The sequence below is a fragment of the Oryzias latipes genome, chromosome 24 (assembly GCF_053564925.1).
Source record: "Oryzias latipes strain Hd-rR chromosome 24, Olatipes_Hd-rR_3.1".
Lineage (NCBI taxonomy): Eukaryota > Metazoa > Chordata > Actinopteri > Beloniformes > Adrianichthyidae > Oryzias > Oryzias latipes.
Genome location: NC_136260.1, coordinates 18,496,198 through 18,509,907, shown reverse-complemented (window position 1 = coordinate 18,509,907; position 13,710 = coordinate 18,496,198). Strand labels below are relative to the sequence as shown.

Sequence of the window (13,710 nt, the reverse complement as noted above, 5' to 3'; positions counted from 1 at the left end):
CATGTTTTCCTTATGTACAACAGTTAAAATATATATAAACCAGCTAGAATAAATGTGTATGTTTGTGTCCATTTTTATTTTGTTATGACATTTGTCTCAGAATTTAAGTTTCATTTGCTTAAGATGGAGTTGAAATAACTCCATAGTATGGAAAACTTTTTTTGTTTTCCAAAAAGTTTTTGAAAGGGAACAAAAAGTTTTTGAAAGCAAAAAAAAAAATTTGAAAGCAAAAACTAAAAATAAAAATTGAAAGCAAAAACATAATAATAATTGAATAGCAAATATTTCATATTTTCACTTGCAACTTCTAAAGTTTTGTGTTCAACGTGGTGGCAGAAATATCACTCCATACATTGATTGACTTTTTAAATAAAAAGCCATCATGTTTGCTTTGAATTGTGAAACTTTATTTAAAAAAGATAGCTGCATTGCTTCTGGACAGGATTAACCCCTTCACACTGTGTGTCGCTAATTCGCTACATACACTTTAATCCAGGACTCTGCCTGATTTAGCATCACCTTGAAAAGAAAAATTACTAAAGAATATCTTTTATTGAATTTCAAATAAATTCAGTTTATAGTTAGAGACTAGTGTTTTCACAGAAACAGACAATAACTTTTTACAGGTTGTCAGTGAATGCAACCCTTTTTTTAGCCCTTGCACTCAATTAGCCTCATCAGGCTGTGATGGGATACATCTGGAGTTGGATGTATTTATTGGACCGGGGCCTCTCACAGTACAGCCTGAGTGGTCCTATTGCAATCACTGCCACCAAATTCAGCAATAGGAGCTGCAAGAACAGGAACTCTAAGGTTGCCAGGCTGTCACCAACTGTGCCATGGGTCATCTATTTGGATTAGGGTGTGTGATCTACTTAGCTTCTTCCTTCAATTTGTCCACGGCAAGTTTTAATGTTGCTGCTTAATGCTTTATTTTGCAGATGTTTACTCATCTTAATAGGAATGGTGGATGTAGAGGCTCAGAATCCCCCTTTAAGTGAGTTCTTATTTACTGGAGGGTTTTTTTTTTCTTTTTGTGGGGGGGTGTCTTTTACAGTATTTCAACTTAATGCTTTGCTTTTAAATCCAGCTATTGGCAAGAAATGCTTGGGGAATGTGATGCGTATTGATGTTGGCCCTCTTGGAGGAAAGAACCTGGAAGTTGCTGCTGTCATGAGTAAATATTTGCACAAATGCTCTCCTGGCTTGTACTTTCAAAGTTTCTAACATTTCAATTTCCTTTTTCTTTTATTTAGATAACACTGCTGTCATCCTCACATCAAGTTTAGCATCTCAATGTGGATTCAGCATGAAGAGGGACCAGCTGGGAAATGCCATGATCTTTGCTTCCCTTCAGAATTGTTTTGCTCAGAATCTGGTAACTAGACCTGCAGTTTTTCTGGAGTGGAAACTTTTCAAAGCTCTTCACACCCCCCCCCCCCCCTCCCTTCTCTTTCAGGCAGATGAAATGTTCACAACCACCTTGCATCTCCGTGTGTCTGGACCCTTTCTTCTGAAAGATGAGATCTACCAAGTGGTTGAAACCTGCCAGTACTCCACCTGGGCCTCAAGGGAAGTAATTTGTGACAACAATTATATGGAAGTAAGTGAATTCTGTAGTGTTTAATAAAATTTTTTTTATTTTTTTTTAATTTATTTTTTTTATAAATGAATTATGCTAATGCTGACTTGTTTCTAGGTTTCTTTGAAAAGGGCAGTGCCAGAGGACTACCATCATCCCAAACATGCCATGCCACTGACTGGTTCAAAGCCTGCGAATGCTCGGCGCTCTGCAGAGGTTTGGGATGGCTACTCTTAGAAATCTAGGCTGCAACTATAGGTTAAAGATTACAGTTTGTAACTTCTCTTTCAGAAAGTACCCATGGATGCAGGATTCAGGATAACAACTGTAGTGTTCTTTACACCTGAGGGGGAGAAGGTCATGACTGTGAATGATGCCCATAAGAAGGGATACTGGGTTGGAAATTCTCCCACAAGACTGGTCCAGAGAGTTCCTTCAGCAGCACCAGAAATATTCACTCATAATGTTAGTAAATGCACCTCAATATCCAACTCTTGACTCTTAAACCTCTCTAAAAAGTCAACTTTGCCTTCGCAGGTAGCGGGGGTTCCAATGAGAGTTTTCAAAACTTCAACCATCTTTGAGAAGACATGGCTGGCAACACAAATTGATGCAGCAGCTGCTTGCCCACTTCAGGAGGGTAATTGCCCACTTTTGTACCCTCTAGTCTGTCTTGGAGTACATTCTAGCTTGTGCTTCCAATTTAAATTGGGTGGCAAACATCCTAATCTAGAAATTGGGGAGCTAAAACTGTTATCTGTACAGGAAGTGTGTTCTTCACTCGAAGCACGATTACCTGGTACCTGCCCCGACACATCGACCCAATGATCACGTCGCAACAGTTCACGCTGCTGGAGGTTCACTTTGGGATAAATGGGCAAAGAATGGATGCTGGTGAAATGCAGGCCAATAAATACTCATTGGCTCTCACTGATCACTACATAGTCACCGAAATTCCTATTGGAGCTGCTGGAGGTTACTTTAAGGTGAGGCTCCTTCCAGCTCATGCTAAACTAATGTGACATTTGATTTTGCTCCACTGTACAAATGGCTGTACTCTTTATATTGCAGAGCCACGTTCAGGCAAACCTGTACTACATCTCCTACGTGATTGAGCCCATGCTTGAGCTGCTGTGGTCTGAAGACTCAGTGCTGGAGCTAACAAAATACAAAGTGTATTTTACCATTGCAACAAATGTGCTTCCTCATCCTCCACAGCTTGTTGACAGTAAGTCCTGCTTGTATATTCTTGAAACTGCTTGCAGGTTTCACCTAAACATGAAACTGTTTGTGAACCAGATACAGTTCCAGCTGACCGGATGTTCAAGATGGCTCTGGGACACTTTGCTCTTGACGTAGTCCTGCTGAACATCACCTTTGGCTCTGAGGTCTTGTCTGTGACTGACTGCATGGCTAGAGGCTTCAACATCATGGAGCATTTGTCCCACAATGACACCATGAGGGTCTATAGTCTTCAAGTACCCTTCACAGACCCTGCAGTGTCAAAACTGGTAAACTTGAATGTCAAAAGGATAAACTTGCTTTTGTTGGGTCTAACTGTCTTATTCTCAGGCAGGAGAGGGTGTGATTGTTTACTCACTCCACCTAACCTTTGGCTTGCTTGTGTTGGACACACTTGCTCCTTTTTCTCATGCTGCTTACTTGGAAGCTGTCTTGGAGGACATGAGTAAGTATCAAAGTTTGGAGACTTCCTTCTTCAGAGAAGGAAGGATTTAATGCTCTCCAAATTGCAGTCTCACCGTCGGTGTCTGGTGGCTGTGATCAACGAAACTTCTTCATTCTGGTGAAATATGGAACCAAAGGATTCAGCTTTCAGACCACAGTGGGAAAACGCTTGATGACTCCTAGTCTGGCTCAACACTACAACTACATGGAGAATGGCACTCACTTTAGTTTCGTTGTGCCATTTTTGTCTTCTGATGCTGTGGTTGAGGTCTGATTCTACTCTGATATTTAGTTTTCTTTAATTTCCTGAACTAACTTGACTTTCTATATAGGCTATAGAGTCATCTTCCATTAGGAGCAGACTCAACGTGATTCTGGTTAATCCCCAAACAAATGAACACCTGAAGGACTTCTCCATGGCTTGCAACTTTCCATCAACACTTACTGGTTTGTGCAGATCTAAGACTTTCCCAACTTGAGTGTGTATATTCAGAAAGGATGACCTTTATGTCTTTTAAGAATGTTTCCCAAATGGAACAATGACTGCACTTGCTGTAAAACTGGAGTCAGTCCCTTCTTTGGACCCTAGTGGGCTAACTCTCCGAGACCACAGCTGTGGCCCTGTGTACAGTGACGAGCGCTACGCCTATTTTGTGTTCACCGTTAACTCCTGTGGGACGACCAGGAAGGTAAAGGAGACTGTGGTGGCTTAATTGAACCACTGTCAGATGACTTGACCTGAATTTTACTCTTGCTTCAGTTTTTACCTGACGGCATGCTCTATGAAAATGAAATTGCTCTGCCAGATGACCATCAAATGAAACCTGCCACAGACTCAGAGGAGGCCCATTATGAGTGAGAACAAATCTAAAGTTTGGCTTGAATCTAATAAATGGGAAGTTGACCCTTCTAATACTATATCTGTATTTCAGTCTGAAGGTTACCTGCCTCTATGACATAAACACCAGCCATGCTGTAGCTTTTCACACAAGGCCTCGCAGGAGTGAACCATATGCAGAAAACTCTGAGGGCCAGCTCCATGTTGTCATGAGACTTTCTCTAGGTAATCAAATTAATGGAAAAGCTGAACTTGGTTGGAGTTGAAAAGCTAAATCTCAATCCTATTGTTTAGATGACTCCTACAGTAACTTCCAGATGCTTGAAGACTTTCCCATTGCAAAGTATCTTCAGCAACCACTGTACTTTGAGGTGGAATTAAAAAGGTCGACAAACCCACAAGTATCTCTGGAGCTTGAAAACTGCTGGGCAACACAAGAGGATGACAAGACTTCCCAACCCAGATGGAATCTGATCATTAATGGGTAAGTTGATGCATTCTGTGTAATCAACTATATTGTCTAAACACTTTCCCTTCTAAGCTGTCCAAACCCAGTGGACCCATACCAGGTGATCTTCCACCCAGTCTGGGCTGATGAGAGGGTTCGCTATCCCCCTCACTTCAAGCGCTTCGAGGTGCAGATGTTTGCCTTTGCTGATGAGAAAGATGACTTGGTTGGCCAGGTAACCACCACAACTATTAAATGTGCCTACCAATAGCTGCCGAAATAACCAGGTTATTTTATTGCAGCTCTTTGTTCATTGTGACGTTGTAATCTGTGATGCCAAAAACCCACTTGGTGGCGTTTGCAGCAGGCAGTGTCCAAACCCTGACGCTGGAATGAGAGGTTTGAAACCGTGCACGATCGCATATATTTTCATACGGACGGACACTAACCTCTTTTCCCTTGTCTGCAGGTCAAAAACGTGACATTGTCGATGTTGCTGATTTTGAACACGTGTCTCTTGGACCCATTGCATTTTTGCAATAAATGAAATAAAAATTTATTTTAAATAAGCATATGCTTTGTGTTTGAACTGCTGAAATTTACTTTTGCTTAATTAGTACTTTGTTCTGACTTCTAAACTAGACTGCAATGGTGTTAACTCTTAATGGGTGGAAAATGAAGCTTTTATAAAAGCCTGGAATTCCTTAATGTTAATACTTTTATATAAAGTGACCTGGCAAAAGCTGCAGAGTTTCAAATTAACATTTCCTTGTGTAAATGTGCTGATGGCTCCAGTAATTGTGACTTTAGGTTTTGACAAGACAATTGAAAGTCGTTTTGTGATACAATCAAGATACCTGTAAACACTAAAGCTTCAAAGTAAGCCTGAATTTAATTCAGTTTGCTCTTCAGAGGAACACGTGCAACATTTTATATTAACTTTATCCCAAAAAAAAATTAAGGATTAACCCTTGTGCTTAGATGACCCCACCCTCTCATTGACATGTTCTCCCTACCATCACAAAAGTGGAAAGATTTTATGTAATCCATGGACACCAGTGGAGCTCACAAATCATTGAAAGGTTCAGCGCACGGTCTAGTGGGTCTAGATGACCCAGCTCCCAATGGTAAAGTGCCTAGGATAGCACAAGGATTACACAAAATCTAACATTTTGAGTAAATGACTAGGCCATCCACTGCTTAGACTCTTGGACACTGCAACAACCCTAAAGACATGCACTGATTGGCTTGGTCACTTTTGCCTTAAACTTGGAACATGATTTTTTAGAGCAAAGTTTTAATTTTTTTTTGTTTTTTTCTTTAAAGTTGGTCATTTACAATTTGTTTAAGACTTAAAGATCTTTGCATACTTTAGCCTTTTCACAGTTTAAAATTATTCTTTTGAAATTGTTCCAGTCAGGTTAAATCTAAATGTATTACACTTGACACCAAATGTAGACGTTAAACTACCAGTAGTTAAAATTGCCTGTTAAATTTTCTGAAATTTGTTGCATTTAGGTAGGTTATTGCAAAATTAACTCGAGTGTTAAAGGCATGCTGATTTCACTTGTGCTATCGTAGAAGACCCCACCCTTGCATTGACGTGTTCTCCCTACCATGACAAAGGTGGATAAAGGTGGAAAGATTTCATGTAATCCATGGACACCAGTGAAGATCACAAATCATTGAAGAAAAAAGGTTCAGAGCACTGTCTAGTGGGTCTAGATGACCCAACTCCCAACGTTAAAGTGCCTAGGATAGCACAAGGGTTATGCTACTTGTGTTGAAGTGTTACATAGAAATACTTAGTAGGACTTGGTTCTTATGTAAAGCAAAATATACAAATTGTGTAAAACCTAATTGTTAAATAGAATTGTAAAAAAAACAGCTAAATCATATTGTTATTGAAGCCCAACCACTACATTTAAATTTTAGGCGTTACTGTCACCAAATGTCACTAAATGTTACGTCACCAAGTGTTATATATAATAAATGCAAGTACAATATATGTACAAATGTTGACCCTAAAACTTTGTATTGAATTTAAATTGAAATGTCTAAATTGTAAAGCTGAAGAATACCTTAAAAATGTAAGGGTTAGTATAATTCTGTCATAATCTAAAATGTAAATGAGAAATTACTCTAAAATACAATGATTTTATGTGTCCAAAGCTACATGACTCACTGTCGTAAAAATAACTGTTCAACACAAGAGGTCCTCGCTGTTATTTTAATAATCTTTAAATTAAATAAAAAATAAAAAATTAAACAAAATTAAAAATTAAATAAATATTAAATTTAATTTAGTTTAAAATTAAAAAATAAGATTCTAAAATTAAAAATTAAATGAAAATAAAATTTAAGCTAATTTAATTTTAAAATGTAATGTTAATAAAAAATTTAATTCATGAATTAAAAATGTAATTAAAAAATTTATTATTTTAATTTAGGTTTATTTAATTTAAAATTAAATTATTTCAACTGCAAATGTATTTGTACACTAATATATTTAATATAATTGACGTTTAAGTCAACAAAAGTTTACTTAGATTGGCAATAGGCCAAACGTGCATTTTTCATGAAATTCTTTTCAGTCCACGGCTGCAAATTCAAGTCTAAACTCAAGCCTTGTTGCAAAGTGTCTGCCGTGAGACCGGAATGTTGTGAGTTCAAATCTAAAGTTTTGTCATGCCAAAGACTTTAAAACATGAGATCAAATGCCTCCCTGCATGACACTGTGTTGTGGGGTTGGATTGAAGGGTAGAACCACCAAATGCTTTCTGCTTGCCCGTCTCTGCAGCCCATTGCACCCCCACTGGATGGGTCAAATGCCAAGAACGAATTTTACTCACTTAGGTTTGTGACACATAATGCGTCTTTGACTTTGACAGTCCCTGCAATAAGTATGTCTTGACTTACTGTTGGCTTACTGTTGGCACAGTCAAACATATGACTCAAACATATTTTTGTACAAAAATGTACATTCATTTTTGTACAAATACAAATTGTTGCCTAAGACTTCACAAAATGTAAAGCATATGTTTAGACTGTACCCACCTCATGTTGGTTGAATATGTAGGTTGTTTACATTTTTTACTTAAAACATAACTTGTTTCTCAACTGACCCTGAAATCCAGTTCTGAATTTGAAACAAGCCCACTAATATTTGGCATTGCAAATGTTCAGAGATTTTCGCGAAATCAAACCCACAAAAAACTTCCACAAGTGTATTGAATTTATTGTAATGCCAATTTATTGAGATAAGCAGCTCTTATCCCTTCATTTAGGTTTGAAGAAAAATGCTAACTTGTATAATTAGGCTATGTTCACACTGCAGGCTGAAACGACCCAATTCCGACTTTTTTTGTCCCTATGCGACCTGTATCTGATCTTTTCATGACAGTCTGAATGACTCCGATCCGATCTTTTCAAATGCGACCCAAGCCACTTGGGTATGTAGTCCTGAATCCGATACGTATGCGATCTTTTGAAATGCGACCTCCGTCTGAACGGCCAGGCCACATCTATCCGACCTGTATGTCATTGATACACTACAAACGTCATAATTCTGCGTTGAAGTAGGCGGGAACGGGATCATTACCATCAACCATGGCGGACGATGCTGCTGTGACCAGTCAGTGGAAGGGAAGTGAGGTCACCGATTGGATTAATATTTGGGGTGACAGCTCTATTCAGGCCAAGCTCGAGGGCTCTCATCGCAACCGGACGGTTTTTGAAAAAATTTCCAGCGAAATGGCCGAGCGTGGTGTTGAACCTTCCCAAGGATGACTTTTTTCCCTTTCTGACAGTGGTCATAAGCGCGGGGGCCCGAAGGCGGATCCTCCTTCAAGGTTCACTTCCCCATTCGGATTCTCCAGAGCGCGTTAAAGAGTCAATAGCAGTTCTGGGGGGGGGGGGGGGGGGGGAGCTTTTTATCATCCCTCCATAACATGAATGCGCGCCCCAACAGTCATCCCCTTTCCACAACAGTGGGTGCAGACAATCCCAGCTCCAATGCCTTCTTACAAGATTGTAATTGCTCCTTTAAAAAAAAAATTGGCTGTTTACATCCATTTTAAACGTTGGCTACTTTTGAAAACGAGTGACATTGTTCACCATTGAGTACTTTGCATGCAGGTCACTTCACAAGTTTCCATTTTTTGGAAGTGTCAGACGGCCTAGCAAAAAAAAAAAATAAAACCCTACAGTGCGAACGTAGCTAGTCTAGACCAACAATCCAGATAACAGGTAAAGGATTTACTGCAAAATTTACAATGTCTAGCTAGAATGTGGCATATTTGCTGCAGCAGGATCTTAGTTGCGACTTTTTGAACTTTGAAAATTGCCAAAATTTTAATGCAACTTTTCATTACAGGAAACTGGCCTTAGTTTGGCATTAAAAGGTTTCAGATTACTGTTGGCAGGTTAAACAAGGGTGAGATTCAGATATTTAGAAAACTTAAAGACCCTTCAAAGGAGGAATCAAGTTTAAAGACCAGACCAATGACTTTGAGCAACATAAGTTCTAGTTAAAGTGCAGTTAGGAAAGTTAACTGAGTCCCTTTAGTTTTCACAAAATAAAAGGTTAGAATGAGACAACGTACAGAGTAAGTCATTTAAGAAATTTTTATTTGGACATTCAGTTATTCAACAGAATACGCCCAGAGGAGATCTGCTTGTGGTTGGTTGAGCTTTGTGGTCTTTGTCCTGGAACAAAGAATTTTTTTTAATTGCATGGCTGAACTTCTGTTTTTCAAATTCTTTACTTACCCTTTTTTGTGCTTTGGTGTGCCTTAATGCCAGATGAGTAACCACATTGGCCTTTGCAGATGCCTTCTGCAGGTGTGTTGGCATCACAGATCACTACATTGCAGTGGACATGAATCTGCAGGGAGATAAATTTGCTCTTGAGACTGATTTATAGAGGTGATTTGTTCAAGGTGTTTCCTGTACTTGCCTCATCCTTCAGAACTTGGTCATTCTGGATGAAGGCGAACATCATGATGGAGAAGCGCTTGACATGAGATGGGATTGAAACTCTGCTGTCCTTCATTACAGGGTGAAATACTGCAGCATAACTGTCATCTGGGTTTTCACAGCTGGAAAGAAAATATTCTATTATGTTTTGTCCAAAAGAAGAATTCTCCAAAGTCATCATTACCCATTGATAATGATGTCCCAGCTTGGGAGAGAGTTCCTCTCTTCTTTGCTTGTTGCCCAACAGTTTTCCAGCACCAGTTCCAGTTTAGGGTCTCTTGACTGCATCAGCTCCACTTCAAAGTAGAGAGGCTCCCTCAGGAACTTCTGAACTGGATAGTCTTCAGTTTGGTAGAAGATTTGATATGAAGCATCTAGGATAACCCAAAGAGAAAGTTAGCAATTCTTTTTAATTGTACCTTTACAACATGTTTCCTGTTAAATTACCCTGAGCTAGTCTCATTTGAACCACCAGGTGTCCGAATCCAATCTCTGCTTTGGGTTCATGGAGTCTTGGTTGAGAAGCAAAGGAGATTCTCTGGGTATCATTGACCACATAGTAGCAGGAGATGGTTTGCCTGAAAGGACATTTTAGTATTTAGATCAAGTTGCATAAAGAACTGGCAATTTGTGGTCTTACTTGTAATCAGGATCAACTGGTGATGTGTAAGCAACTCCTTTCCTGTTGAAGTTCAGCCTGATTTCATTTTCGTACATCATGTAGTTGTCGAAGAACTAGAGACAGAGAGCAAAGGTTAAGCCCTGAGCCATAGAGACATGCTTTTCCATGTCTGAACTCACCAGTCTAGTGGTTCCACATGAGTCAGCATGGAAGACAAAGTGAGCAAAGCGGTCATCAATGAATGCTGGTGTGCATGACTGGTCCTTCAAGGTCAGCCAGCTTGGGCTGAGGTTTGGCACAGACTCTACTTTGACAGCGATGGCACTGATTGTTCCATTTGAGTAGCACCCTAAGGAATTAGTCAGGAGTAAAGATGAGTCAGGAGTACTTAAGTAATGCCATCACTAATAACTGTATACATACTTGTTGTTGCCAGAGGGAAACTGCAAGACAAGTAAAGGTCTCCAAGAACCCATTGGTTGATTGAGTCCCACAGCAGCATATTCAGCCTGGTTCTGACTGAGTTTGTTGTGATCAGCTGCAAAGAGGTTAAAGTTTAGAGTCTTCTAGAGTAAACCGACCTTACTGTGACATTTAAGTTACCTCAAATGCAGTGACGGGGGCAGCATAAGGCACCACAATGCTGAAGTGTGTGCCATTGTCCTGATAGGCTAGTGTCTCTCCCAGTTCAGGTGTCAGGTCCTGATGGCCGACCATGGTCTTGAAGTGATGCCCTTGACTGCCGTACTTGACGGAAACGAAGAAGTGCTCCTGGTCACAGGTTCCAGTGAGTGTTGGCAGAACTGGGGGGGGGGGGAGACTGGTCAAGTTTCCTTTATACTTTCTTCCTCCAGATTTCATAAATTAAATATTCTTACCAACATCCTGCAGAGATGCCTGCAACTCTACTTTGTGGGCAAAAGGGAGATCCTCAGGCAGAACAGCAAAACCAAAGATCAGAGGGAGGAAGTAGGTTGTAACCAAGGGCTCAGGATTCTGTGAATTGAGAAAAGTTCAGTACCAGTAGTGTAGCATTTAAGGAATTAAAGGGTCTGTCAAGAAGACATACATGCTTCAGGATGGGATCGGTGTCAAAGGCCACTTGAATAGAGAACACTTTTGTGCCGTTGGAGAGAAGATGTTCCTGGACTGCAAACCCTTTGGCATTGCACTCTTCAACAGTAAGGACTCCAGTAGAAAATGTGATGTTCTTCAGCACCACATCATGAAGGAAAGCCCCCACATGAACATTAAACACCCTCTCTTCTGGGATTGTGCCTAAAGGAGAGGAGTTGTGTTACCACAAAGAACTGCAACCTTATGAATTAACCATGGGTGGGAGGCTTTACGGTCAAAGGTGTTGATTGGATGAAGGATTGGTGGAGTTGTGATGGGAAACAGAATTTTGTATTTTGTTTCTTCTTGGGGATTCTCTGGCCTCCATAGAACTTCAAGCATTGGCTCAATGGTGTAGGTGATGTGGTACAGGAAGTCTGGAGCATGGCTCTGCAAGGAAACATTTTTTTTAAAGCAACATTTAGGATTTCCTCAAGATACACCCACCACACCAACCTTGTAGTAGCCGTCAGGTGATCCCACTGGGATGTCAACAACAATGTGGAACTCTGTGGTTGAGAGGGAGTAACCTCTTGCAGCTATTTGAGCCTTTTCCAGCCTCTGTCCATTGATTCCCATGTACAGCTCTACAATCTTGACCTTGCCCTCAGTTAGAGGAGTTACGCGGCGAGGGATGTGCCAGGAGATGAACTCGTCAGTGAAGAGAATGCCACCTGTCAATGAGTCCATCAACACTGCAGAAATGTTTTGTCATTATTCTTAATTGGGTAGATTTTACCTGTGGGGCAAGCAGCTGCCAAGTTGACAACATTCAGTCCCTCTTGAGTTTTGTGGTAAACGCTCACTTTGAGGATTTCCATGGGGACTCCAGCAACCTGTTTGACATTTGGTGTCAAAACTGTAGAGCTCAATTTTCATTGTGGCAACATGATACTTACATCTTCAGAATAAGTCTCTGAAGTATGATAGGGGCTTCTGATTGCCAGGCGAGTTTGTCTCATTGTTGCACCATAACCAGCTTGTTCGGCTTCTTTCAGGACCATCGCAACAGGTTCAGGAGTGTAAAAGGTCATCTTCCAGATTCCAGGGGCGTCATTGGAGTCCTGTACAGTATACTTTTAGAATCATCGTCACCATCTCCACTTGGAATTTAACCTTCCAATACTTACACCAGGAAGCTTATTTGTTTGAGAGTTGTCCTTGTTCTGAACTTGTCCTTTTGTTTGTTGACTGGGAGCGATGTGAGCTGACACCTAACAAAAAAAAATGAATAAAAAAGGCAGACATTAGTTTCATGTTTGACCATTTCTGAAATAGAGAAATTTGACCCACTTCCATGTAGTTCCTGTCACAGAGGACATCTCTGAAGGCCCAGCGAGAATAGCTGCAGGTCTGAGTCACATCATGGCTGACCACATCAGAGGGACTGTGCTTGTACATGTGCAGTTTCAAGCTGGTGCTGAAGGTGGACTCATCCTGCAGAGGAGATAAGTTTGTGTATTTCAACTGAACACTGTGTGGACCTAAGACAAGAGCATGTCATTAACCCACCTTGCTAACCATAAAGCAACCCAACAGAGACATGTAGATCCTGGTGTTTCCCCATGGGTCAGACTCCATGCTGTATCCACACTGGGCAGCCAGACTGGGTGTCACCAAAATACGTTGTGTGCCATCTGTAGAAAGAAGTCAATTAGTGGCAGCCTTTTATCTAGGAGCTACAGATCACTGTGAGAAAGTAGTACTTACTGATTGCTTCCACTTGAAGTTGATTCCCAACTGCAAGAGCCTCATCCAATGAAAGCCTCATCAGATTACCTGCACAGTCCAATCTAACTCCATTGGCTGAAAGAAATAAAGACCCTGGTTAAGCAGTCACTGCTACAACAGGATGAAAGTGTTAGAAAGCTGCATACTTGACTGCAGACCATGCTTCACATTTGGCCATGCTTGACTCAAGACAGAAACTGCAGCCATCAGGTTCAATAACAAAAACCTGGAAAAGTTTGACATAGTTTAACACAATTAAATGCTTTTAAAATACACATTTAAAAATAAATATATATTAAAAAAAAAAAAAAACTTACATTTTCTCAGGCTTCCGCATGTTGCAGTGTGAAGGCATTGGAAAAAGGAACTGGAAAGAACTCAACCACCAGAACTTGGCTTTGACTTTTACACCAAGGCCAAGAAGATGAAGCAGCTCTAAAGAGAATGAGCTGAATGTCCTTCTCAACCACCACCAGGTCTTTTATATGGCTGCAAACCTCTGTCACACAGCTGACTGGAATCAGTAATCACACCAAACAAGCTTTCTAGCAATTGTCTTCATTTTGAACAGACACGGATGTCGGTTCATTCATCCAATAACCCTACAGTTTATTTTATTAATTCCTTATCAACCTTTCTAAATACAAAAAATGAATCTGTGAAAAGTTCGCAGTTTAACATTGGATCAACATCAGCAAGTGTCTAGACCT

At 40.3% G+C, this 13,710-nt stretch overlaps 2 protein-coding genes across 3 annotated transcripts; one reads left to right on the top strand and one right to left on the bottom strand.

Annotated features, from left to right (window-relative positions):
- The first annotated feature begins 710 nt into the window (after positions 1 to 710).
- LOC101170068 (uncharacterized) lies at positions 711 to 5,124 on the top strand. Its single transcript, XM_004083448.5, has 21 exons — positions 711 to 862; positions 942 to 997; positions 1,091 to 1,177; positions 1,257 to 1,378; positions 1,460 to 1,603; positions 1,700 to 1,798; positions 1,874 to 2,047; positions 2,120 to 2,222; positions 2,348 to 2,568; positions 2,654 to 2,810; positions 2,882 to 3,093; positions 3,155 to 3,269; positions 3,337 to 3,536; positions 3,601 to 3,715; positions 3,788 to 3,957; positions 4,029 to 4,123; positions 4,201 to 4,331; positions 4,401 to 4,590; positions 4,648 to 4,789; positions 4,857 to 4,953; positions 5,024 to 5,124. The coding sequence occupies exons 1-21, from the start codon at positions 840 to 842 to the stop codon at positions 5,095 to 5,097; spliced, it is 2,727 nt and encodes a 908-aa protein (XP_004083496.1). The 5' UTR covers positions 711 to 839; the 3' UTR covers positions 5,098 to 5,124.
- A 4,042-nt stretch (positions 5,125 to 9,166) lies between these two features.
- On the bottom strand, positions 9,167 to 13,468 carry LOC100049331 (ZPA domain containing protein). 2 transcript variants are annotated; one of them, XM_078942339.1, is made up of 21 exons: positions 13,318 to 13,468; positions 13,159 to 13,226; positions 12,980 to 13,075; positions 12,782 to 12,906; positions 12,563 to 12,706; positions 12,400 to 12,483; positions 12,169 to 12,333; positions 12,009 to 12,105; positions 11,726 to 11,943; positions 11,503 to 11,659; positions 11,223 to 11,431; positions 11,032 to 11,149; positions 10,757 to 10,956; positions 10,577 to 10,691; positions 10,333 to 10,502; positions 10,172 to 10,266; positions 9,979 to 10,109; positions 9,716 to 9,905; positions 9,512 to 9,653; positions 9,325 to 9,439; positions 9,167 to 9,261 (listed from the first exon to the last, which is right to left on the bottom strand). In XM_078942339.1, exons 1-21 carry the CDS (start codon positions 13,353 to 13,355, stop codon positions 9,194 to 9,196), a joined length of 2,745 nt encoding a protein of 914 aa, XP_078798465.1. In that variant the 5' UTR covers positions 13,356 to 13,468; the 3' UTR covers positions 9,167 to 9,193.
- Positions 13,469 to 13,710: the final 242 nt, after the last annotated feature.

Excerpts from the sequence above, each read along its gene's own strand:
- LOC101170068 (XM_004083448.5), top strand. The coding sequence starts at position 840 with ATGGGTCATCTATTTGGATTAGG. Across the intron at positions 3,716-3,787 it reads CTTTCCATCAACACTTACTG|AATGTTTCCCAAATGGAACA; the intron begins GTTTGTGCAGAT and ends ATGTCTTTTAAG. Across the intron at positions 3,958-4,028 it reads CCTGTGGGACGACCAGGAAG|TTTTTACCTGACGGCATGCT; the intron begins GTAAAGGAGACT and ends CTCTTGCTTCAG.
- LOC100049331 (XM_078942339.1), bottom strand. The coding sequence starts at position 13,355 with ATGCCTTCACACTGCAACATGCGGAAGCCTGAGAAAAT. Across the intron at positions 10,503-10,576 it reads TTTCCCTCTGGCAACAACAA|GGTGCTACTCAAATGGAACA; the intron begins GTATGTATACAG and ends CTAATTCCTTAG. Across the intron at positions 9,906-9,978 it reads TCAAATGAGACTAGCTCAGG|ATGCTTCATATCAAATCTTC; the intron begins GTAATTTAACAG and ends GGGTTATCCTAG.